General features: G+C 53.2%; 3 protein-coding genes across 7 annotated transcripts; all 3 read left to right on the forward strand.

Moving 5' to 3' along the window:
• Positions 1–6,948: 6,948 nt before the first annotated feature.
• On the forward strand, positions 6,949–13,733 carry MAPK3 (mitogen-activated protein kinase 3). Its single transcript, XM_015104158.3, has 9 exons — positions 6,949–7,143; positions 8,171–8,353; positions 10,189–10,378; positions 10,541–10,657; positions 10,919–11,033; positions 11,644–11,775; positions 11,958–12,067; positions 12,159–12,312; positions 13,107–13,733. The coding sequence occupies exons 1-8, from the start codon at positions 6,971–6,973 to the stop codon at positions 12,279–12,281; spliced, it is 1,143 nt and encodes a 380-aa protein (XP_014959644.2). The 5' UTR covers positions 6,949–6,970; the 3' UTR covers positions 12,282–12,312; positions 13,107–13,733.
• A 689-nt stretch (positions 13,734–14,422) lies between these two features.
• On the forward strand, positions 14,423–19,886 carry GDPD3 (glycerophosphodiester phosphodiesterase domain containing 3). 5 transcript variants are annotated; one of them, XM_012104352.3, is made up of 11 exons: positions 14,423–14,632; positions 14,909–14,951; positions 15,182–15,317; positions 15,405–15,450; positions 15,610–15,728; positions 15,811–15,900; positions 16,206–16,339; positions 17,715–17,774; positions 17,881–17,932; positions 19,035–19,120; positions 19,690–19,886. In XM_012104352.3, exons 1-11 carry the CDS (start codon positions 14,494–14,496, stop codon positions 19,760–19,762), a joined length of 978 nt encoding a protein of 325 aa, XP_011959742.1. In that variant the 5' UTR covers positions 14,423–14,493; the 3' UTR covers positions 19,763–19,886. The 5 variants fall into 5 exon arrangements, 4 of the variants coding, with proteins under 4 accessions (XP_011959742.1, XP_004020924.1, XP_014959641.1 ...); XR_009598460.1 differs by lacking the exon at positions 19,035–19,120 and having other exon boundaries at positions 17,715–17,779; positions 19,690–19,728; XM_004020875.4 differs by lacking the exon at positions 19,035–19,120.
• Positions 19,887–21,173: 1,287 nt separating this feature from the next.
• On the forward strand, positions 21,174–24,542 carry YPEL3 (yippee like 3). Its single transcript, XM_042240076.1, has 5 exons — positions 21,174–21,405; positions 21,971–22,153; positions 22,260–22,303; positions 22,520–22,628; positions 24,044–24,542. The coding sequence occupies exons 2-5, from the start codon at positions 22,037–22,039 to the stop codon at positions 24,131–24,133; spliced, it is 360 nt and encodes a 119-aa protein (XP_042096010.1). The 5' UTR covers positions 21,174–21,405; positions 21,971–22,036; the 3' UTR covers positions 24,134–24,542.
• Positions 24,543–24,938: the final 396 nt, after the last annotated feature.

Consider the following 24,938-nt stretch of genomic DNA (forward strand, 5'->3'; position numbering starts at 1 on the left):
CATAGTATATGGTTCTGTGCGTATGAAATGTTCAGAAGAGGCAAATCCATAGAAACAGACGGGATCAGTTGTTGCCAGGGGCTGTAGGGATGGGGAGACAGGCAGTGACACAACCTTGTAAACACACTGAAAATCACCGCATCGTACACTTTAAAATGATGAATTTTATGGTATATGTTACATTTCAATTTAAAAGTTGAGCGTTAATATGCATAAGAATGTAATTTAATCTAAAAACATACTAGGCTTAAGAAGTCAAACATAAACACTACTTTGTGATTCCATTTATGTGAAATCTAGAAAAAGCCAAACTACAGTGACATAAAGTAGACAGAACATTGCCTGGAGGAAAGAATCACTAGAAGGGGGCTTTTTAGGTTGAAGAAATTGTTATATATCCCGACGAGGTGACTGTTATGTAATTGTATTCAATTACTAGACTCCATTAAGTTTTTAAAATATTTAATTAATTAATTTATTTATTTGGTTGCCCCCAGGTCTTAGTTGTAGCCTGTGGGATCTAGTTCCCTGAACAGGAATTGAACCTGGGCCCCCTGTATTGGGAACTCGGAATCTTAGCCACTAGACCACCAGGGAAGTCTCTGTATACTTAAAATGGGTGGACTTTATTGAATGTAATTATAATTAATTTTATAATTATAATGTATTAATATATTGATTGTAATATTAATTTAAAAAATTTGATGTCAGATTAGGGAGTTACCTCTTATAATAAAAGACATCTAACATCCGTATTAGAGGAGTGAACGGCAACCCACTGCAGTATTACTGCCTGGAGAAGCCCGTGGACAGAGGAGCCTGGTGGGCTATGGTCCCTAGGGCCACAAAGATTCAGGCACAACTGAAGCAACTTAGCACAGATGCAACATCTATATACTTTTTTCAGTTTAAAGCCTGCAGATTAAAAAATCTCCCAGACTTTACTATATCTCACTTTGTGAAGTAAACAGAATCCGTTTATGATCCCAAATTTGCATTTGATGAAAACAAAGTTTAGAAAAGTTATGCCACCCACCCAAGTTCACATATAAAAACATTTAAATCTCCACATGCCTACATAGTAAGCAGTATACCCTCTTTTGCAGATGAGAAAACTGAGGAAGAAGTTAAGCAACTGATAATCAACAACAGGATTCACTCTCCAGTAGTTTGATTCCAGAACCTAAATTTTTGTTCTGCTTTTATTTTTTAATTAAAGGAAAGCAAAATGACACAGGTCTAGTAACATACATCTGCAGGCTGAATATGACCTTGGACCACCTGTTTTCAGCCTCCAGTGAAGAATCAGATAGACAAGGCTGTCCTAGGCCTGACACTTATCACATGTGTGATCGCAAGGGTCTCGCCCACGCTTTCCGCCCCAGCTTCCCAGGTGTGAAAAGATAATATTGGTGTCACTGGTTTCACAAGGCTTGTGTCAAAATCAGAAAGGATCACCCAGCCTCCAAAATCTAGCACTTGGGAGGCACTCAGTTTTCCCCTTCAATTAAGCCCTTGCCTACCTAGACAGTGTATTAAAAAGCAGAGACATCACTTTGCTGACAAAGGTCTGTCTAGACAAAGCTATGGTTTTTCCAGTAGTCATGGATGGATGTGAGAATTGGACTATAAAGAAAGCTGAGCACCAAAAAATTGATGCTTTTGAACTGTGGTGTAGGAGAAAACTCTTGAGAGTCCCTTGGACTGCAAGGAGATCCAACCAGTCCATCCTAAAGGAAATCAGTCCTGAATATTCATTGGAAGGACTGATGCTGAAGCTGAAACTCCAATACTCTGCCACCTGATGAGCTGACTCATTGGAAAAGACCCTGATGCTGGGGAAAGATTGAAGGCGGGAGGAAAAGGGGATGACAGAGGATGAGATGGTTAGATGGCATCACTGACTCAATGGACATGAGTTTGAGTAAACTCTGGGAGTTGGTGATGGACAGGGAGGCCTGGCATGCTAGTCCATGGGGTCGCAAAGAGTCGAACGTGACTGAGCGACTGAGCTGAACGGAACTGATGGTTTTCCCAGTAGTCACATATGGATGTGAGAGTTGGACTATAAAGAAGGCTGAGAACCGAAAACCTGATGCTTTTGAACTGTGGTGCTGGAGAATACTCTTGAGAGTCTCTTGGGCAGCAAGTCGATCAAACCAGTCAATCCAAAGGAAATCAGTCCTGAATATTCATTGGAAGGACTGACGCTGAAGCTGAAACTCCAATACTTTGGCCCCCTGATGCAAAGAACTGACTCATTGGAAGAGACACTGATGCTGGGCAAGATTGAGGACAGGAGGAGAAGGGGGAGACAGAGGATGAGATGGTTAGACAGCATCACCAACTCAATGGAAATGCATCTGAACAAACTCTGGGAGACAGTGGAGGACAGAGAAGCCTGGCATGCAAAGAGTTGGACACGACTTAGCGATGGAACAACAAGCAGCCTGGCCCTAAGGTACTCAGCATGTGTTGAAATAATATAACCAAAACTTCTGCAGTTAATAGGAGTATACCTCATTTCTCCACAGTTCTGGAAAGTGAATTCACAGAGGCAGAAAGAGAAGGGAACTTGCAGCCCCCGCACTTCTAATTACAGTGTTCTATCACTTCACAAATGAATCTCTGACAAACTGCGATAAGTCTCATGAAAGAAAAAGGACACCAGGAGGGAGGCATATGAACGGTGTATATTTTAGATTAGAGGTTCGGGGAGAGGCTCTGTGTGGAAGAGAATAAAATATTGGACCAATACAAAGGAACCAATACTCCTTTGTACTCCCACTGGTCAGGCTACATATAGAAAATGGTATTCTATTTTAGGTGCTGCCTTTTTAACAGGAACACAGTCTACCCTGAGCTCATACAGAAAAGCGCATCCCAGCTGACGAAGGGTGTGGAGGCCATTCCAGAAATACTCAATTCTCTCTTTTAACAAATATTTATTGAATGCAAAACACCTCTTGGTACTGGAGAGGGTTGAAAAGTAAAGACACTAACATTCACAGATGTCAAGAAATTTTACCATCTAGCAGGAAGAGCAAGACGAGCCCATACATAAATATCATACACATTTGCTCTAAGACATAAGAGCTGCAGATGCAGCATGTCTAGCAGGAGCATACCAGGAAACACTTCATAAAAGGGTGGTGTTTGAACTAATCCTGGAAATGGAAAGGAGTCCTCTTTTTTCTTTTTTTTTTTGGCTAGATTACCATCCACAGGGTCTCAAAGAGTCGGACACAACTGAAGTGACTTCATGAACACACGCAATTTCTAACACATGAAGAAGTGCTACAAGAAAATTAGTATGAGGTTTCTTGGATTTAAAAAAAGAGATTAGTACTTAAATCTTAATAAATTATTCACTGTGTTGTGATGCCTATTTCTAAACATTTCCTCCCTTCTCAGTTTGTGCTGCAGAGCTGAGTTAGTTGAAATGGGACTGTTCATTTGCGTTCTTGTTACTCTGGGCAAATTACCAGCTGGCCTCTCCTGTGACCTTCACATCACAAAGAGATGAGAGCTGGTTTAAGATTTAGTCTAGGGACTTTCCTGGCAGTCCAGTGGTTAACACTCTGTGCTTCCAATGCAGGTGGCACAGGTTTGATCCCTGGCTGGAGAACTAAGATCCCATGTGCCGCACTACCAAAAAATAAAATAAGACTTAGTCTGGCTAGATCCAGAGCTAGAGCAGCCATTAGAAAAACTTTAACAATGCGGTGAGCTGGAGGAAATGATTCTAAAGCTCCTTCCAACTCCATAGTTCAGTGAGCTGCTGCTTTTTTTTTTTTCCTGTTAAATGTTTATAGTATCTACTTCTAGAAGGACGGTCAGAGATAAAGTACATAATAGTGCCTGGCACAGGCTTCCCTGGTGGTCCAATGGCTAAGAATCCCCTTGCAATGCAGGGGACAGGAGTTCGATCCCTGGTCCTGGAAGATCCTACATGCTGTGGAGCAACTAAGCTTGTGTGCCACAAGTACTGGGCTCGCGTGCTCTAGAGCCTGTGCTCTGCAACCAGGACAAGCCACCGCAATGAGAAGCCCCTGTACCCCAAGTAGAGAAAAGCCCTCAGGTAGCAGCAGAGATCCAGCGCAGCCAAAAAAAATTAATTAAAAAACAAGTGCCTGGCACCCGGAACTTCCTGATGGTCCAATGGGTAGGACTCAGTGCTTTCACTGCAGGAGCCCAGGTTTGATCCCTAGTCAGGGAACTAACATCTTGAAAGCTGCCGAGAACAGCCAGAAAATGGGGAAAAGTACAATACTGACGTCTCCAACTATTAAAAAGTGTCTAGCACAGAATAGTGGTTCAGTCTCTATTAGTTGAGTACGAATCTATGGAATAGACTGGGAAATCCCAATACAATCTCCAAGAAAGTACCAACCTCGGCCACTAGAGGGCAATCTCAGTCACACGGCTCGAAAGGAGACTCAGATACCACTGAGGTGGCAGGCACCCCTCCGGATACACCAGCCTTTCCCATGCCGGGAAACTCACTCCTACTCAGGAAACCTGGCTCCATGCTGAACTCCATGGTGTTTTCTCTGAGTCACTATATTCTCCTGTAGTTGCAAAATGATCTGGCAAAAGTCCCTGAAAGGCTTTTTGCTGCTTACTGAGTAACATCCAAACTCCTTGCCAGAATCAGAGGCCTTCCTCAATGTGGCCCCAACCTACCTCTCCAGCCTAAACTCCCCTTAACCCTTCATAGTGCAGACATACTGGACAACTCGTGCTCCTGCCTCCGCGCCATGGTTCACCCTGCTCCTTCTTCTTGAAGCCTTTGCTCTATCCTGACCTGAAACTCTGCTTCTTTTTAGCGATGCAATGCTACCTGCTCGGTTATCCCCTCCTCACTTCTGTAGAGCAGCAGTCCCCAACCTCTTTGGGACCAGGGACCAGTTCCATGGAAGACAGTTCTTCCATGAACAAAGGGTAGGGAATGGTTTCATGATAATTCTCATAAGGAATGTGCAACCTAGATTCCTTGCATGCATAGGTCATAGTAGGGTTCACGCTCCAATCAGAATCTAATGTTACCCCTGGTGTGACAGGAGGTGGAGCTCAGGCAGTAACATGAGCCATGGGGAGTCGCTGGAAATACAAATGAAGCTTTGCTCCTTGCTAGCCTGCCACTCACTCCTGCTGCGCAACCAGATTCCTAACAGTTGCGGGAGATCCCTAGAGTGATCTTGCCCACCCCTGAGCGTACCCTACATATTACACCCATCCATTCTGGATTACAGTGATTTCTGTTTGTGCATCTTCAGTGGAAGAGAAACTCCATAAGTAGAAAGGCCAGTGGGGTAATGTGCCCAGGATAACATGACAAGTGGCCTAAATGGGATTCTAATCCAGGCAACCTGATTCCAGAGAGCTCTTGCTCTTAACTACTAATTCACACTATCCAGTAATCTTTTATCAGCCCTAGTTCCTAGCTCAGAGCTTTGCACACAGTGCCAGTCAATAGCTTATCAAATGAATAACACCACCAACAAAAAAACCCATTGATCTAATTAGCACATCTTGAACCTTCACTGACTTGTGGGTTCCTGGGAACTAGCAACTCTCAGTGTTACTAATCTGAATTAGAATGCCTGACCATAGATCTAATTATGAGCAATTTCAGAATCATAATTTCTGTTCCATTTTGTCTCTTGATCTTTAGTGCATACAAGGACATACTCCCAGCTTCCAAGGAAGACAAAAACAACGTGATTACTTCCTGAAGCCTAGGAGATGTGTTTTGTGAAGCTCCCAGCTCACATCTTCACTGTGAAGTGGAGATGGATTGGATGGTCTCTTCAGTTTAACAGTCTGGGAGACAGAATGCAATTAAAAAGAACTTCTGCCTGTGTGTCAGAAGATACATGTTAGTCTCAGCTCCTCAACTCTCAGATTTCCCATTCTGTAAAACTTTGATTCACCTATTCCAAAATTTTTGAGTGTCTACATTTGACTGTAGGGATGGGGGTGGGTGGGGGCTACAGCAATGAACAAGACAGACATGGCCCTCTGCTCATCCAGCTCAGAAAACCAGATGACACCTACACTGTGGGGTGGTTCTAATGAAGAAATTAAAGTGGACCAAATGCTGTGTAAACTATGAAGTCTAGCACAGGAGCAAAAGATGATGATCTCGGTTCCAATTTTTGTCAAATCCAAGGACAACAAAAATGTTAGCTATCCTGCTGTTTCTGAGTAAAGCCTGAGAGTGTATTTTTCACCAAACCCAGTCCACGCAGCCCTCACCTCTTCCCTATGCCTCCATGTAAAGGTAGGCTGGGATTATCTGTCCTCAGGATACAGGCACTGCCAGGTTGCTGAGGTCCGGTCCCTAGCCCACTTTGACAGGTCTCCATTCGAAAACCATTAGGCAGGGAGTCAAGATGCCTGGGCTTTCCAGCAATCAAGTTACCTTGCCCAGTCACCTTCAGTTTCCACATCTGTGAAAGAGGCCCCATGTGTGAGGAAGCCACCTGTCACGGCTACTATGAAATAAGCATCATATCACTCGGCATCGGGCCTGGCTCCAGGAGGTTCCACCTCGAGCCCCGGGCTACTCCTCGGGCCGAGTGGGCACAGCGGGGCCACGTGGCCCGGTCTGGGTCCCAGCTCCAGCACTCATTTGCTAGGTGGCTCTGGGTGAGGTCACCGGGCCGCCCTACCGGTCAGCATTCGGTGGCGGGGGTGGGGGGGGAGGGTCTGGACAGTCTCGAGACTGCCCTGGGGAGCTTCTACGTTGACTGGAGCAGACGAGGCCGACAGGTGCCAGGGACCACAGCCCCAGCAGCGGGAAAACGGCGCGCGCGCGGCGGGGAGAGTCACGTGACGCCGCGGGGGCGGACGGGGGCGGGGCCTGGCGCGCGCGGCTCCGCGGGTGAGAGGGCGGGCGGGAAGGGGCGGGGCCTCGGGCGGGGCCGCCGGGGGGAGGCGGGCGGGCGGGAGGGGAGGAGTGGAGATGGCGGCGGCGGCGGCGGCTCAGGGGGGCGGGGGCGGGGAGCCCCGGGGAACTGATGGGGTCGGCCCGGGGGTCCCGGGGGAGGTGGAGATAGTAAAGGGGCAGCCGTTCGACGTGGGCCCGCGCTACACGCAGCTGCAGTACATCGGCGAGGGCGCGTACGGCATGGTCAGGTGAGGGGCGTTCTGGGGGAGGGGGCGTCTCTGGGGAGGGGGCGGAGAGGGGTGCTGAGAGCTCTCTGGGCCTTGCGGACTCTGAGCATCCTGAAGAAGCCGGGGCTTCAGGAGGCTGGGGAGCGTCCCAGGCGGAGGGCCTTTGAGTGCTTTCTGGGGGAGGGGGTCACTGCGTAAGGTCTCAGGAGAGGAGGTTTGGGAGCTTTGAACTGACTATTCAATAATGAAGGGTAGGGCATCAGAGTGTATGTGGGGGAGCTCTGGGGACCTTGGGGACCCCATAATCACGGGGTGAGGAGAAGAGAATTAGTCTTCTTGGGGAGGTGATATCCTTAGTGAAGAAGGAGAGAGGGTCCCCTCACTGGGGAGAGGATGTCTTGGATCACCCCCCAGTGAGGCTTGCCAAGGAGTTTGGGAAAAAAGAGCAAAGCTCAGGGCTGGGTGGGGTGGGGTGGGGCTTTGGGCCTGGGGCCAGGGACCCAGTGAGCCATGAGGGGTCCAGGAACACCTTCCTGCAACTTTTAGGAGGGGTCTGTGAGTTCTCCTATCCGCACTGGGTGCTCTGGGCCTTTGTTCAGCTGGACATAGCTCTGCTGCCCAGGAACCTCCCCCTGACACCCGCCCCGGCCCTGCCTCTCCCTTCTCTCCAGTCCCTCCTCCGACTCCCTCCTTCTCACTGTATTTGCCTCATTGTCCAGTCCTCCACATCTCCCACCCCCTGGACCCGTCTTGGCTTGAGAGAGCCCATCGTGGGAAGGGGAGGATGAGGGGTCAGGGCAGCTCGAATGGAAAGGGTTGAGGAGAGGGGAAGTCAGTGAGCGGTCAGTCTCTTCCTCTGTTTGTGAAGTCACCGAAGGGCTGGCTGGCTGGTCCCCAGCTTTCTCCCTGGAGATCCCAGGCCTTCACAGCAGGAAGGAACTAGCATTGTTTATGACTGGCCAGAGCCCTCTCCTGCTCCCTCCCCGCCCTGCCAAGGCCTGGGTGGGGCCACCGGGCCTGGACACCAACATCTCTCTGGCCCTCTCAGCTCAGCTTACGACCACGTGCGCAAGACTCGAGTGGCCATCAAGAAGATCAGCCCCTTTGAGCATCAGACCTACTGCCAGCGCACGTTGCGAGAGATTCAGATTCTGCTGCGCTTCCGCCATGAGAATGTCATTGGCATCCGAGACATTCTGCGAGCACCCACCCTGGAAGCCATGAGGGATGTGTATCCTTCACCTGGGCCAGACGGCTGGCCAGGCCCAGCCTCAGAGCCGGGCTGGGAGAACAGGGGCTTGTTTTCTCTTCCCTTCTTCCCAACCTCCCTCCAAACAAACCCAGTAAAGGAAACTTTCCAGCGGTCAAGAGGCCACAGTGTAAGAAGGCAGAGAGGCCTCAGATGAATCCTGGCCTGCTGCGGCCAGGCAGTGTGGCCTTGGGCAAGTCTGTTCTCTCGATCTTGGCTTCGTAGGGGGCTGGGCAAGATGAGCCCTGTGGAAGCTTTGTCCTCTGACATCGGCAATTCTGTGAGGAGATCCAGCCTCTGCCCACAGTCAGCTCTTCTGTTTAACTGATGGCAGTTCTTGTTTCTCTGGGTCCTCAGACTGGCAGGAAGGCAGGCGGGAAGAACACTGCCCTGTTTTGAGGGCCTACTGTGAGTCTGGTGCAGCTCAAGCCGAGTGCTTTGACATTTCCTATTCTAACTCCCAACTGCCCTAGGAGATGGGTCTCAGCAGCTCCATTTCAAAGATGAGGAAACTGAGGCTCAGAAAACTGAAATAAAATCAAGTGCTTCTGTGGCTGCCTCTTCCCCTCCCCCAGACAAGAACCTGTCCCCTCTCTGGGACTTCCTGCTCAGAGTCCCACCCCAGTCACCTGTGGACTCGTACCTTGCCCAGGGAGGAACAGACCTGCCTTTGTGGCCCCCCCGACCCACACACACACATTGCTTTCCTAGTTTGTGGGTCCACTTCCTGCCTGGCTCTGTTAGGAGCTTTTACACTCATCACCTCTCCCCTACCCCACCCACCCCCACCATCCCAGTCCTTCCCCCAAGAGTGGTGATCTGTACTGCACTGTTTGCAGCCCCCACCACAAACTGTGGGCAGGAAACTTCCACACTCACCCTCAGCTTGTCGTGTGACCTTAACCAAGTCACTGCAGCATGCCGGGCCTCTTCATCTTTAAAATAGCAGGGTTGGTCCAGGTGTTCTCGGAAGGCCCTTTTGAGGCTGACTCTGAAAGACAGCCATAACTGAGTCTTCCAGAAACAACCCACATGACGTTTATTTGTTTGTTTATGTTTAATTCTTTTTTTATCTTAGAGTATAAAAGGACATTTACTCCTCTGTCTTCGGGTGTAGGGCCAAGCCCCCGGAGTAGGAGCGTGCCGCTGGGAAGTTTCTCCTCATTCGTCTTGCACAAACCATCCCCATAAGGCAGGCATTTATTTTTAAGCAAACATTTATTGCCTGCCAGATGGTGTTCATACATAATCTCATTTAACCTTCTCAACAGCCATGTGGCTCAGTCTTTTATAACAGCAATACTAGTTCACATTTGCCGAACATTTACAACGTGCCAGGCACCAAGCTGGCTGCACTGCCTGGGTCATCTCTCAACTAATCTTTACCACCACTCTCTAAAAAGGATTTTTTTTCCCCTTTACAGATGAGGAAGAGAGGCGCAGACAGGGCTTGAGTTCCTAAAGTGAATGAATGACCAGTGCAGGAATGATTGACAGTGGCAGGTGAACTCCAGAGTTACTGCTCTTAGCTGGGACGTTCTCCTGCTTCCCAGTTTATTATCCCCATTTTCTCAATAGGGAGACTGAGGCTACAGAACTGCGACGCTTTGCTCAGGGTCACCAGCTGAGATCCAGCAGAGGCCTTGAGTTCACCTGCTAAGTGTGGGCCTTGCCCAGCTCATGATATGAGCTGGCAGATCTGTTGAGTCCCAGGGGCATCAGCTGGAGGGATGTGAAACCTGGTCAGCAGAGTCTGTTCTTCTTAACCAACTGCCTCCCACTGCCCCCACCTGGGGGGCCTCTGGCACCCACCTCAGCTACATCGTGCAGGATCTGATGGAGACAGACCTGTACAAATTGCTCAAAAGCCAGCAGCTGAGCAACGACCATGTATGCTACTTCCTGTACCAGATCCTGCGGGGCCTGAAGTATATCCACTCCGCCAACGTGCTCCACCGGGATTTAAAGCCCTCCAACCTGCTCATCAACACCACCTGCGACCTTAAGGTCTGAGGGTTGCGTGCCTGTCTCCTTCTGCCCCTGGGGTCTCAGGCTTCAGGGTGACCAGTAGTCCCCTTCCTGCCATGGGTAGGAGAGACATGGGTGATAGGATTGGTTGGGCCCAGGAGGCCTTGAGCACTGAGCTCAGCAGCCTGGTTTGCATTCTAGATCTGTGATTTCGGTCTTGCCCGGATTGCTGATCCCGAGCATGACCACACTGGCTTCTTGACGGAATACGTGGCCACACGCTGGTACCGGGCCCCAGAGATCATGCTTAACTCCAAGGTAGGGGGCCCACCCACCCGTGAAGGGAAGAGACCGGATCCCAGAAAGCCCTGGAGCCACCTCTGAGTCCAGCACTGACCCTCATGATGCAGGAAGTGTCCCTTCTGGGCCTTGTCACATTATTCTGGTCCTTGGGCTATGGAAAGAAACTGAGGATTCACTCCCCAGGCTTCTTCGCTCTGCCTCCCTGGCTGGTGTTGACCCTAGGGTCAGGGGTGCCGGCTTGGCCCAGGAGTCCACCACTTTTCTCCTCCTCCCCAGGGCTACACCAAGTCCATCGACATCTGGTCTGTGGGCTGCATTCTGGCTGAGATGCTCTCCAACCGGCCCATCTTCCCCGGCAAGCACTACCTGGACCAGCTCAACCACATTCTGGGTAGGGGGTATTGGCCAGCTGAGTGGGAGGGAAACTTGCTTACTGGAGGTGAGATTTCTTTAGGGTCAAAGTTCCCAGGTGGCTCAGAAGGTAAAGAGTGTGCCTGCAGTGCAGGAGACCCGGGACCCATCCCTGGGTCAGGAAGATCCTCTGGAGAAGGAAATAGCAACCCAAATGGTATTCTTGCCTGGAAAATCCCATGGACGGAGGAGCCTGGCAGGCTATATATAGTCCATGGGATCGCAAAGAGTTGGACACAACTGAGCGACTTCACTTCAGGGTCAGTGTGTCCGCAGGAGTCAGGTCAGGGGGACCACCATGTGTGGTCCAGGAGCCCCTACAGCATTCACAGTGTTTAACTGAGTTACAGATACTGTCCCCATTTGATAGATGGGAAAAGCAAGGCTCCATACACCCCACACTTAGGAAGTGCTCGGGCCAGGATTTAAACCTGGGGCTGCCCGATCCAGACCCCCGGCTCTTCACCCCCATAGTATTGGCTGGGAGATAATGGTTGGCCTGGAGCAGGTTGGCGGAGGGCTCTTATTCTTGGCTCCTTCTGTTCCCAGAAGGGAGAGATTGCTCACCAAGTCACCTGCCCTACCCACAGGTATTCTGGGCTCCCCATCCCAGGAGGACCTGAACTGTATCATCAACATGAAAGCCCGAAACTACCTGCAGTCTCTGCCCTCCAAGACCAAGGTGGCCTGGGCCAAGCTTTTTCCTAAGTCAGACCCCAAAGGTGAGAGAGACTTGGGAACTTGTATAATAAAAACTGGGTGTAGAGGAAGGTACAAGAGCCCAGCGGTTTTCTGGGACACAGAGGCCTCTGGACCAACAAGCCTCTGAACACAGAGAAGCCAAGTAGTGCTTCTGAGAGCTTCTCTGACCTTCCCTTTGACCTCTGACCCCTGCACTTCCTAGCTCTTGACCTGCTGGACCGGATGTTGACCTTTAACCCCAACAAACGGATCACAGTGGAAGAAGCGCTGGCTCACCCCTACCTGGAGCAGTACTATGACCCAACGGATGAGGTGGGCCAGCCACTAGTGGCAGGGCTGACAGGTGGACGGGGGTCTTCCCTCGGTCCCTGCCCTGAGCCACCCCACTTCTTTGCCACCCCAGCCAGTGGCCGAGGAACCTTTCACCTTCGACATGGAGCTGGATGATCTACCCAAGGAACGACTGAAGGAGCTCATCTTCCAGGAGACAGCCCGCTTCCAGCCTGGGGTGCTGGAGGCCTCCTAACCTGGCTGGCTGCCTCTGCTCCTGGGGCCTGGTGAGTGCCTCCCCCACTCCTGCACAGATTCACCCTGCGACGAGAATGCCCAGCATGCCTCCATACGGTCACAAGCCTGCTCACATCCACGAGCCACGGGTTTGGTGGCAACAGAAGGGCTACAGCCTGCCTTGGCCACAGACCTGTGGTCCCCAGCCCCATATGTCTCCCCCATGTCAACATCTTGCAGACTCCAGCCCCAGGTCACGAAGGGCCCCCCTCATCCACCTGAGGAAACGGAGCCAGGGTTTGGCTCCCCCAGGGCAGGCAGAGAGGCAGGGGGAGCAGTAATTGCTTTGGGAGGAGCCAGCAGCACCCAGCCTGACCCACATGCCAGGCTTTTTCTCACCTGGTGTCCAGGTCAGCAGTTCACACACCTGCGGGAACCTGGCTGGGGCTACACCCACACTGCTGTGCGGCCCTCCTCTCATTTCCTGTCTGTCTTTGGCCAGCTGTAGCCTGATATCAGTAAGGCAGACACACCCGGGTTCAAAGCCCGGCTCTGCTACTTCATAAGGGCTGTGTGATATTGTGCAAGACACCTCACCTTGCCGCGCCTCAGTCTCCTGGAGACAGCCTGATAATGAAATTCCTGCAAGACGTTTGCTTGTATCAATTCACTTAGTCCCAATAGCAGTACCTTGAAATGGGTATTAATATTACCCGCACTGACAGATAAGGAAAGCCAGCTGCATGCCACCCAGCCGCAAGGTGATAGGAGGGAAGTGAGGGTGGGGCTCAGGCAGGTCAGCCACCGGGCTAATGGTTCCTTTCCTGCCTACCTTTTTGTCTAGGCCCTGCCTCCTGCCTGCCCCTCCCCTGCTGGACTGTTAGAAAATGGACCGTGTACCCAGCCCAGACCCCCCCGACAGCCCAGGTCGGGGTGGAGGGCGGGCCTGGCCACCTCCCTTCGCTTCGCTCAGGCGTCCTGCCTCAGGCAGGCCAACACGCCCTTCCTTTCCTCCTCCTGCCCACCTCCCCACCCCCCGCCCAGGACCTGAGGGGCTCAGGTGGCCCCAAAGCAAATTCCCCTCTGCTGCTCTGCCTCTGTCTGCCCAGCTCTCCCAGTCTCTGATAGTTCTGGAATCCAAGGGCTCTGGTTGCCCCGGACCGACTGAGGGGCGGTGGGGGAGGGGCGAGGAGGACGTGAGCTGGGACTCAGGGTCAGCCCTGCCCCTCACCTCGTTAAAACCCCACCCTGTTTTCCCTGAAGGAACATTCCTAAGGCTCAAGGGCTAGTATCCCTGAGGAGCGGGGGCCCAGGTCTCAACCCCTCCCCTACAAAGCTGCCACATCTAACATCCCTGCTGCTTCCGTGTGTGGGTGAACAGAAGTGGAGGTGGGGGCCTGTGGAGCGCCCAGGGCCCCCGCCCACCCCTGTGCCTGTATCTAATATATAAATATAGAGATGTGTCTATGGATGGCCCTGGCTCTCTCTCTGTTCGCCGACGCCCTGACCCTCACCCTTGCTGCCCTGAGCGCTGATGCTTTACCCGGCATGGTGGCCTTCGGCTCCCCTGCTGGCCAGGGTTGAGGATGGGAGTGGGATCTAGACTCCTGGCCAGAGTGGGGTCTTGTTGTTCAGTCACTAATTCATGTCCAGCTCCTTGCGACCTCATGGACTGCAGCCTGCCAGGCTCCTCTGTCTTCCACTCTCTTGCAGAGTTTGCTCCAATTCATGTCTGTTGAGTCGGGGTCAGTTCCCCCTTATTCATTGTCCTGTCCCCTCTGTGATGGTTTCCTGTCTAACTGGCTGGAGATGATTCTAGAGTGACTCAGGGACACCCTGCACACCCCCAGATTCTCTGGAAACGGCAAGGGGTGTATATATACTCCGGCAACAGGCACCAGTGGGAAGGTGGAGTGTGGTAGTGGACCTGCTGGGGGGAGGGTTGACTTGATTTCCCTGGTGTGGCCACAGAGACAAGGAGGCTGGGCTGTGCGAAGGGCCTAGTGTGTGAGGCCCAGAGCTGCCTGGTCTCTTCTCCTGCCTCTACCCCATCCCCAGCTCAGCCCTGCACTCTGGCCTCTAGCCAGCAGCAGGCTCAGCAGGTCCCTAGGGGTGTGGTGGCGGCCGGTGGTGGAGTCAGCCTACATCAGCCAGGCAGTCAGTGAAGCAGCACAGTCCACCGGGAAAAGCTGAGCTCCACGGCTGCCGGAGCCTGGAGAGGCGGCGTGGCCATGAGCCCTCTGCTCTACTACGCCCTGCCCGCCCTGGGCAGCTATGTCATGCTGTCCTTCTTCTTCCTGCGCCGACCTCGCCTGCTGCACACACCATGGGTTCCAGCCTTCCGTCCCCGCCTGGGGGCCCACCGCGGAGGTGAGCTGGGCTGGGATAGGCACGGGGTGGCCACTCCTGAGGATGGAGTGAGGACTGCGAGGCAGGTGGGCAGCAGAGAGGGCTAGGTCCCAAGGGCAGGATGTTAAAGGGAGGGCAGAGTTCAAGGTAGGCGGAGATAAGGATGGCAGGGCAAGAGATTGAATAGGGAAAAAGGAGCCGTTCAACCTGTCCTGACTGAAGTGATGAGGCAAGGGGCAGGGGGTGTGGGGGGAGGGAGGCCAGGCCCCAGGAACCCACGCCAGCTGCCCCACACAGGGTCTGGAGAGCGCCTGGAGAACACCATGGAGGCCATGGAGAAGTGAGTCCACCTGCCCAGCCATGCTGCTGGCTAAGGTTGTGCCAGCTGTGTGAGGCATGATGCTAAGGGGTGCCATCCACTTCCTGATCTGGGTGACTGGAGCCCCCGGGAGTTGCGCAGTGCACTGCCTGCATATCTGGCCAGACCTGATGTTCCCCTCAGCCTCCCCACCACCCTGCCATCTGGCTCATCCCTGTCCCCCAGCCACTTACTGACCTTCGCTCTCGTAGCTCCATGGCCCAGCGAGCGGACCTCCTGGAGCTCGACTGCCACCTGACTCGGGACGGCGTGGTGGTGGTGTCACACGACAAAAACCTGTTCCGCCAGACAGGTGTGAACAGGGACGTGGGCAGCCTGAACTTTGAGGTGGGCTTTGCCGCAGCCCCTCACTGTGCCCAGAGAACCAACCCCCCTCTACGCCCCTCCTGGTGACTTGCTCCCTGCTCTCCCTAGGACCTGCCCCTCTTAAAGGAAGAGCTAGAGGTCTACTTCTCGCCAGGTAAGAGCGTGGGCTGCGAGCGCTGGGCTGCGCCTACTGGAGTGGGGTCCCCGCCTCAACCTCCTGCCTCCTCTTCTCCTCTGGGACCCATCCCCTGCCCCTGGGCTCTCGTCCCCACCCCAGAAATTCTCCTCCCATCCTTCTCCCCACCACCCCCAGGCCACTTTGCACGCGGGGCCGACCGGCACATGGTGCGTCTGGAGGACTTGTTCCGGAGGTTCCCGCGGACGCCCATGAGTGTGGAGGTCAAAGAGCGAAATGAAGAGCTCATTCACAAGGTGGTGGTGCAGGCAGGGCTGGGCGCAGGCCCAGGGCTGGACGGAGGCCTGACTCCCCCTCCCCTCCCCGTCCTCCTCCCAGATAGCAGGCCTGGTGAGGCACTATGACCGCAACGAAATCACCATCTGGGCCTCGGAGAAGAGCTCCATCATGAAGAAATGCAAGGCTGCTGTGAGTCCCCATCCCTCTCTGGCACCTCTGTGCCCCCCCAGGCAGCCTAGGCCAGGGGAGTCTGGGGGTGCTGGAGGAGCCCTGAGCAGGGTCTCCAGGGATAGGGCTGGGGGAGGCAGGGGAAGTGTGTGAACAGAGTCATTCCAGAGGTACAGGGCTTGGAACGCTGGGCCCAGATGTGGCTTTGCTCCTGCAGGTGGTAGGGTTTCCTGAATGTCAAAAATTGTTTCCCCCGCAGCCCAAGCCTCCTCTCTGCTCCCCCTGGAGCAGATTGATCCCCCTCCTTACTTCCTCTTGCCTCCTAGAACCCTGAGATGCCCACCTCCTTCACACTGAGCCGAGGGTTCTGGGTGCTGCTGTTTTATTACCTGGGGCTGCTGCCCTTCATCTCCATCCCCGAGAAGTTCCTCATCTGCTTCCTGCCGACCATCATCAACAGGTATCTACTAGGTCCCCATCTATCTTCCAAATCCTCCCCCAGGCTTCTGGCCCCAGAAACCTAAAATTAACACATTGCTAATCAACTCTACTGTGATATAAAATTAAGTTTCAAAAAAAGAGAAATATCCCCCACCTCAAACCTGATTGTGCAGGGCCCCATGTAAAGCAGGAGATCCCAATGTCCCCAGATCCCTGATTACCCTCAAGGATCACCCACAGGGGCTTTTGAAGATAATGGTTCTTACCAAGCATTCATGAATACCAAACCCTCCAAAAAGCTTCTATGTAAATATGTGATAATGTGGATGGAGTTTTAGGACAAGGGTGCATTTATTCATCCATTCATCCAACAAATATTTTGAATGCCTACTCTGTTTCACGTGCACTTGCAGTAGTAAATAAGACCAATGTGAGTGGGGTAGGGCCCTCCACGAGCTTACAGTCTGCTTGGGGCGATAGTTATTAATTATAGCATCACTCTCTGATTCTCACTTACAGTCTGCTTGGGGAGATAGTTATTAATTATAGCATCACTCTCTGATTCTCAAACAGAAAGGCATTTTCCTGCTTGGAGATAAGGATTAACAAAGTAACAGCTGAACAAAGTAGCAGGAATTTGGATACTTTGCCAGCTCTTCCTCTGGGACCCTTCCTTTGCCTTCTGAGGCCTCTCTGTAGCTGTCCCAGTGCTTTCTACTCTCCTCTGTTGTCTTCAGGGAAGCTCCCAGCCAACCCCTCCACCCCCACCCCCCATCCCACAAAGAGATCATTTGACTGCAGAACTTGGTGTATATCACGTTTTATCCAGGGTTTGCAAGGTGTTTCCACATCCTTTAGTTTATTTGAGCCTTACCTCTTATCACCCCCAGGAGATACAGGAATCATGACCCCACAGGACCCATGGAGGATCTGAGGCTCAGAGAGGTTCTGTAATTTGCCCAAGGTCACACAGCACACAGACCCTGCTCCGGAGCACTGTCACAGCGTCTAAAGTCAGAGTGGGGCAATCAGGGACCAATAGCTGACCTGCGAAGTGCTTGAAATTGGTCAGCCCTAACCATGAGGAACTCCAGACCGCCTGTCCAGTTTGGGACTCTTGCTGGGTCGTGGCCCCAGCCCCACCATGGATGGGCTGTGTGACGTCAGGCAGGTCACTTTCGTTCTCTTAAGTGTCTGTTCTGTAAAACAGTGAGGGCAGAGGCATACCCTCAAAGCCACCGAGCAGTGGGTGACATATTCCTCTGCACAACCACAGAGGTTCTTCCAGAAGGAGTGGGGTGAGACTGCTCGAAGGGTCACTATCACCCCACCCCACCCCACCCCTGTGACAGAGAGAGACCCCGGGGGCTGACCACACCACTGCTTCTCCACAGGACCTACTTCCCGTTCTCCCGCTCAGGGCTGAATCAGCTGGCGGCCGTGGTTGCCAAATGGTGAGGTGGGCGAGAAGGCTGGGTGGGGTGTCCCCGCAGAGACCCGTCACCGCCCTTCCACTCAGTCCCCTCTCATCATGACCTTTGTGACCCTGCTCCCCTCCAGGCTCATCATGAGGAAGAGTCTGATCCAACACCTGCAGCAGCGAGGGGTGCAGGTGAGCGAGTGGTTGTTCATAGCGTGGGCCTGCTGGCTCTGCTTCTGACTGGCTGGGTCACTTGGCAGGTCACTGAGTCTCGGTTTCTTCAACTGTAAAATGGGGGTAATGATGTTTTAAACTCCTGTGGCTATGTAGGCGATACCTAGTAAGTGCTTGGTAAAGGCTAGTCATTGTGATGGTGATGGTGTATGGAACTGTCCTGATCCCTGATGAAGGGGGCTGGGAAGAGACCAGGGGGTCCAGGTAAAGATCAGATCAGCCCACCCGTTCCTATCCCCAAGCATCAGCTCTGACCAGGTCACTTAAGTAGCAAGCCTTGGTTGAGAACTGACTGTGTTCAGACCGCAGGCACTGTGGTCCTGGGGAAGGAGCAGAGAGCGTACCATCAGGGGCAGGAGAGGAAAAGCAGGCATTACAGGGGCAGCCGGTGGGCAGAAAGGGGACAGAGTGCTGTCATCTGTGGGGCCAGAGAAGAGCTTCTAGAAGAAACGAGGAGCCGGCTCTCAGGGAGAGGAAGGGGAGAGTGTCTTGGCAGGAGGCTTAGTGTGTGGGAAGGTCAGGAGAAGCAAGAAGCCTGCAGAGGAACTGAGGGGTCCCACCAGCCTGCAGTCTGGAGAAAGTGGCACCAGGGACCTGGAGAAGGTAGCCCGGGAACTTCAGCGAGGAACTCAGACTTCAACCCAAAGGGAAGGGATGTTTTTGAGGGCTGTAAGTAGGGGAGAGACCTGATTGAATGGAGCCTTGTCGAGTGAGGGTCACTCCAGCCAGCCACCACGTGGAGGAGGGATTGTGAGGGCCAGTGTGGAGGCAGTGACGGGGTAGCTGATGCTGCCACTGACGGGACTGGGGCTTAGGTGGCAGCAGCGAGGATGGATGGAAGGGTTAAGTCACAGACAGGCCCAGACTCGGCCACTGATTGGATGTGGGGGTAAGTGAGGCCTGGGGATGACATAGCTCTTTCAGATTAGGCTGCCTGCTCTGCCATCTTTACTGTAACTCTGGACAGTTGGACTGTCACTCTGATTTGTCAAAATAAGAAACTGAGAGGTCCAGCCAGTGACTTAGCCCAGGCTACAGATACCGTCTCCACCTGCTTCAGGGCCCACAGGAGAGGACTCAGGAGGCAGGGAAGATACAATCTGAGCAGCAGCAGATAGGGGCACGTTGGGAGATATGGGCAGGCTGGTAAGTGTTCCACTACTAACTTGGAGATGTGGGGGGAGGGAAGCCTTGATTTGAACATTAGGTAATTTCCTTGCTGTATATACTCCCACCTTGGCGGATTTCAGGCTACCAACATGAATTCAGTGAACGGAGCTGGGAAGAGATATATCATGTGGTAGCATGATACATTATATAGCATTTCCATTTTACACATTCGATAGAGGTAGGTGACTTCCAGAACATGGAATCAAATGTAGTAATCAGGAAGTGATGAGTTTTGAGTGTTTATTACCTTTGTTTTGAATATAATCTATTGAATTGTAAGTTTATATAATACTTAATAATGACTGAGTTTAGACTTCCCTGGTGGTCCAGTGGTTGAGACTCAGCACTTCCACTGCAGGGGTGTGGGTTCAATCCCTGGTTGAGGAACTGGAGATGCCCCCACGCCCTGCCAAAAAAAAAAGGAGGCTATGTTTAATAACCAGTTTGCAAAATTCCTGAAAATGTAAGGATCAGCTCCAGCGTCTGGATACAAGGGGGAGTGCCCGGTAGTTGTTGGGAAACTTCAAGCTCCTCCTTCCCCCCAGGTGGTATTTTGGTGCCTTAATGAAGAGTCAGACTTCGAAGCAGCCTTCAACCTGGGGGCCACTGGCGTCATAACTGATTACCCAACAGCCCTGAGGTGCTACCTGGACAGCCGTGGACCACCTGCCCTAGCCTCCTAACCTAGAGGTTCCTCACCCTCTCCTCTGTTTCTCTTCCCCAATAAATATATTCTCAGTCACGTTTTTGTGCTTGAGGGGACGGGGGTGGGGGTGGGTAGATTCTAGAAGACTACAAAGATGGCAGCTTGTGACGGAAGAGGCCAGCTGAGGGCCACAATCTGAGGCCCTCAACCACCCTGAGCCACTGGTTCCACGACATTCCAGTTTGAGAGTAATGCCACACCCTGTACCAACCTGGCCTCCACTATACTCAGGAATGTCCCTTGCAAGGCCCCCTGCACCTTCAGAGCCACAGACAATGGGTCCATTCTCCTGAGGACATTAAGAGCCCCAAGCACACAGCAAAGGCCCTGACTTGCCCCAACGAGCCTACCTCACCTGGTTTCAGAGGATGGGCATGGCTGCCCATCTGCTACCTTAGCCATTCCAGTGTTCCATTCCCAGGTCTCCCACTCCAGAAGCTTCTCCAATTCCTCCACCCCCTGGAGCCCTACTACCCTATTCATTTAATGAATCACATATTTCACAAAGATTATCAACTATAAGCCAGGCTGGGTACTGGGACCAAGGCAAGGAACAAGACAAGTCTAATATGGCAGACATGCTTAAACATTTTCATTTTAAACCCAGTTCCGAGGTGAGAAAGGGGAAGACAGCTAACCCAGCCTGATAACCCTGCAGGGCATCAGAGGAGGCTGCCTGGAAGAGGGGATGCACAACAGTAGGAATGGTCTTGTTCTGAGGCTCTGGCTTCCGGGGTTCTAACACGGATGGATACCTTTAGCTCTTCCCATCCAAGAGTCTGTCCCTAGTGCTATAGCAAGAACCATGGACCAAAGTGAGAATCTCAACTTCACCTCTTTATCAGCTGGATAAGCTTTGGAGAGCTGTTGGACCTCTGTGGACCTCAGCTCCCGGGGAAAATGGAAACAATAGCAGAAGCTACCTCCTCCGATTGCTGTGGGGTTTAAGGGAGTATGCACGAGCAGTGGGTAAACGTTTGCAGATAATTATGACTATTGTTTCCCGGGGCCGTGCGTCCACTCCAGACACCATCTTCCTCCTAATGCTAGGTCAGGTCAGGTATCTCAGATCCTCACCCCTTCGAGGACCGCGGTAGGCCAGGTGGGCGACCAGGCCCAGGCCGTGGGGCAGGCCGGCTGGGTTTCGGGCCGCAGCCGCATTTCCGGGCCGGCCTGGGCCGGGCGCAGGGGGAAGGGCAGCCCAGGCCTGCGCTGGCCACTGTGTGACGCGCCCCCTGATTTGCATACTGCACGCCGATTGGTCACGGCGGCCGCCGGGACCAGAGGCCGGCCCCCTCCCCCTCCCGCCGCAGCGGCGGCAGCAGCTGGTCTCGGTGTAAACAAGTCGCGGCGGCTGCGAACCCGGGCCGGGGGGGACGGCGCCCACCAGGAGCGCCCCCCTCTCCCAGGCCAGGCCACCCCGGCGGACCGGACCCCCGCGCGCCCAGGCGAGGTGAGGACCGCATCGTCAGGGCTGCGCGTCGCCCCGCGCCCCCGCCCCGGCGGCGAGGACTGCCCCTTCCCTCGGCGCCCGCCCCCCACCCCTGCTCCCCAGGTGAGCCCCGGGGTCTCAGGTAAGGCTCCGCGATAGAGGTAAGATCCCCTTGGCATAGGCAAGGCCTCAGCGCCCCCGGGTAAGAGCCCCTCCCCTCCTAGATGACCCTCCACCCTCAGTGAGGCCTCCTGCCTTCTCCAGGTGAGGGATCCTCTCCCCAGGTGAACTCTCTGGACCTCAACGGAAGTCGCCCCCAACCCCTGCAGTTCAGATGAGGTCGTAAGGACCATACAATCCCCAACCCCTTGCAAGCTCCCCCTAAACGGAGAACTGACAGTCATCTATTCTGGAGCCCCTTCCTCCAGTTTCAATTGCTAGGTCAGCAGGGGTGAGGCCGAAAGCAGGTGGGTGACTCATTTGGGGCTCCTCCTAGCCTCAGTTTCCCCGTTGATGCAACTTGAGGCCTCCTCCGTGAGTCAAAACTGAGAGCTCTGGCCCCTGGAGAGGCTGCTGGCTCTGGGGAGAGAAGACAGCAAGCCAAGTGTGACAGAGAGAGTCCCCGTGGCCCAGGGCGTGCCTGCGTGTGTGCAGCCGGGGTCCTGACAGCCCACTCCGTCCCCTGCAGGCACTGGGCTCCCTCTGCTCCCCGTGGGCCGCTCCCCGCGTGGGGCCACTGCCCCCGGCCCCCGCCATGGTGCGGATTTCAAAGCCCAAGACGTTTCAGGCCTACCTGGATGATTGTCACCGGAGGTATAGCTGTGCCCACTGCCGCGCTCACCTGGCCAACCACGACGACCTCATCTCCAAGGTAACCAGGTCACAGCTGGGGCTGGAATGGGAGACTAGAGGGGCTGCCTGGCAGCTCCCCACCAGTAGCCCTGACACCCCTTCCCTCTCTCCCTCCCACTCTTTAGTCCTTCCAGGGCAGTCAGGGGCGAGCCTACCTCTTCAACTCTGTGTGAGTATCCACTCTCCCATCTTCTTTTCTCTGACCTCTGTTGTGAGTTGTGACCCCTGCCATCATACTGACACTCTCAAGAGTCTCCTGGTTTGGGTAGGAAGCTGTGCTTCCCCTTCTCTTGAGTGCTAAGGACAGATACAGTTGGATCCAAGCTAGAGGGGGGCTTTGTGATGGAGGGACCCTCCCTGGGACTGCTCCTGTGTCCCCCCACAGGGTGAACGTGGGCTGCGGGCCAGCCGAGGAGCGGGTGCTGCTGACAGGCCTCCATGCCGTCGCTGACATCCATTGTGAAAACTGCAAGACCACTTTGGGCTGGAAATATGTGAGTCAGTGACCTCTGACCTCAGGCTAGCCTTTGACCTGACCTCACATCACCTCCTCCTCACAAGCAGTCATCTGGTAATCTTTCAGGGGGTACAGGTCTAAATCACCCAAGTCAAACTTATCTTTTCACCCCTTGACAATGTTCTCTCCTCTCACATCCTACAAGGGCTTTTAAGGTTTTTCTCTTAACTCATCCTTCTCCTCGCAGCCACAAGCATTCCCATTTTTGAGATGAGGATATAATCAGAATGACTGTTTATTGAATACTTATGTGCCAGACACTGTTATATGCTTGGCATATCTTATCTCATTCACTCATTACAGCAATCCAGTAGGTAGTCTGTTATTATCTCCACTTTATAGAAGAAGAAAGGAAGGCCCAGAGATGTTAGGTAACTTCCCCAAGGTCACACAGCTGGTAAGTAACAGAACAGGGATCAGAATCCTCATTTTTTCTCTCTCTCTTTTTTAAACTTCAAACCCTTGACCCCCAGCTTCCTATTGCCATTCAGAGGATCAGAGAAGTTGCCCAAAACCCAACAGCAACATAGAGTTTGGGTCCATGAGCCTCCTTTTCCACTGCCCTCATTGCCACTGCGGTTGTTCAGTGTCTGATTTCACTATCCTCTCATTTCCTTATCGGTAGTGGAAGATAAAGGGACCCCCCTGACACCCAGGGTTGTTATGGGGATCAGATTAGATGCAGCAAAAGGAGATGCTCTTGGGAAATTGCAAGGGACAGGAATCCTCGGGCATCTCCTGGGGCTGTAGTGCCTCTGGGAGGTGAATGCCCTAGGCAGAGACAGAACCCTGCCCTGAGTTAGTCCCTGGTCCTGCCACAGATTTGCTCTGTGTTCCTGGACAGGTGGTTTGCCCCCTCTGGACCTCTGTAAAATAAAGAAGTGGCCTAATCCAGAGGTCAAAAATTCAAGTGCTTGCAGGGCCAAGCAGATTCTGTGGATCTGCAAAAGGGGCAATGTAGGTCTCCAGAGGGGGACATTCTGGTCAAATGGAATGAGCATGGCCTTCCCCATGTTTTAGTATTTGAAAGCTATTTTTATTAAACTCTGTTGGTTGAACAAAACATATGCATAGGCCAAAATTGGTCCTGAGGCTACCAATTTGTATTCCCTGGAACTCTTGAGAAGCTTCCATATCCTCTCTATTGGAGCCAACATTAGTATTAATACTTGAAAAGTACCTGTCACTCAGAGAGTTCTGTCTATCCCCTATTAGTGAGATACCTGGCCCTGCCATTTACCAGCTCTGTGTCTGTGGGGAGGTGGCTTGGTTTCTTGGGTGATAGTTTCCTCATATGTAAAATGGGGCTCATCATATCCACTCCCCAACCTCTACTCTTTTGGTTAGGCCCTGCCTTACCTCCAAGCATAACAGCCTCTTCCCTCCTTTCAGGAACAGGCCTTCGAGAGCAGCCAGAAGTACAAAGAGGGGAAGTACATCATTGAACTCAACCACATGATCAAAGACAACGGCTGGGACTGACCCCTGCTCCTGACGCATGTGGCGCCAGCCCGGCCTGGCCGCCAGGGGGCGCCACTGGCTTCCCTTCACCCAAACGGAGCTCTGGACCCTCAGGCCCCCTACAGAGGAAGGATCCAGCTCCTGTACATATATTTTATTTGCATGCACTGTGACCTTGGGGGGAGATCGGAAGGTGGACAAAGTGGACGACACCCCCGCACTTCCCTGCGATCTGGCTGGCTTGGATCTCGTTTTTAAACCCCGTCCTACCCCGCCTGCCCTCTAGATATGGCCTGTGTGCTGCTCTCTTGGCCCCAGTGCACCATCTGCCCCGTGACGTTCTCCTCCCACCGGGCCCCTCTTACCCCACGCGTGTCTGCTCCCCTTGTTCTGTAGCGTTTGTACATAATAAAACAATGGAGTGGAGACAGCCCCAGGCTCATGTGGAATCCGGGAAGGGGGTACTCAGATGCGAATTCCTGCCTCTATAGACCTGTTCCCCTTTGAGTCCCCGAGGCATGGGGTAGGCACGGCGGTCAAAGCTGGGAGCCTTCGCTCCTGAGACTCAGCTGTCTTCTCTAGCACCCGCGGCAGATCTCACTGCCGGCAGAGATCCCGAAGCCCTTTCTAGTTCGTTAGGCCTTGACCTCAGCTGATCGGCATCTTCTCAGCCTAAGCGTTTTGACGCCGCCTAGGGGCAGCTCTCCCGGGAGGCAACCGCGCGGAGGGTTTCACCGCCCACCTCGTCTCAACTACAGCTTCCAGCGGCCCCAGCGGCATCCGCCTGTCCCCTTCGCGCCGAACGTCGGCGCTAGGCCTGCTGGGA

This window comes from Ovis aries, chromosome 24, assembly GCF_016772045.2.
Source record: "Ovis aries strain OAR_USU_Benz2616 breed Rambouillet chromosome 24, ARS-UI_Ramb_v3.0, whole genome shotgun sequence".
NCBI lineage: Eukaryota > Metazoa > Chordata > Mammalia > Artiodactyla > Bovidae > Ovis > Ovis aries.

Bases quoted from the DNA above. Each gene is read 5' to 3' on its own strand.
- MAPK3 (XM_015104158.3), top strand. From the start codon at position 6,971: ATGGCGGCGGCGGCGGCGGCTCAGGGGGGCGGGGGCGGGGAGCCCCGG. The intron at 10,379-10,540 runs GTCTGAGGGTTG...TTTGCATTCTAG, and splicing joins ACACCACCTGCGACCTTAAG to ATCTGTGATTTCGGTCTTGC. The intron at 11,034-11,643 runs GTAGGGGGTATT...CCCTACCCACAG, and splicing joins CCAGCTCAACCACATTCTGG to GTATTCTGGGCTCCCCATCC.
- GDPD3 (XM_012104352.3), top strand. From the start codon at position 14,494: ATGAGCCCTCTGCTCTACTACGCCCTGCCCGCCCTGGGCAGCTATGTC. The intron at 16,340-17,714 runs GTATCTACTAGG...GCTTCTCCACAG, and splicing joins CTGCCGACCATCATCAACAG to GACCTACTTCCCGTTCTCCC. The intron at 17,775-17,880 runs GTGAGGTGGGCG...GCTCCCCTCCAG, and splicing joins GCGGCCGTGGTTGCCAAATG to GCTCATCATGAGGAAGAGTC.
- YPEL3 (XM_042240076.1), top strand. From the start codon at position 22,037: ATGGTGCGGATTTCAAAGCCCAAGACGTTTCAGGCCTACCTGGATGAT. The intron at 22,154-22,259 runs GTAACCAGGTCA...CCCACTCTTTAG, and splicing joins ACGACGACCTCATCTCCAAG to TCCTTCCAGGGCAGTCAGGG. The intron at 22,629-24,043 runs GTGAGTCAGTGA...CCCTCCTTTCAG, and splicing joins CCACTTTGGGCTGGAAATAT to GAACAGGCCTTCGAGAGCAG.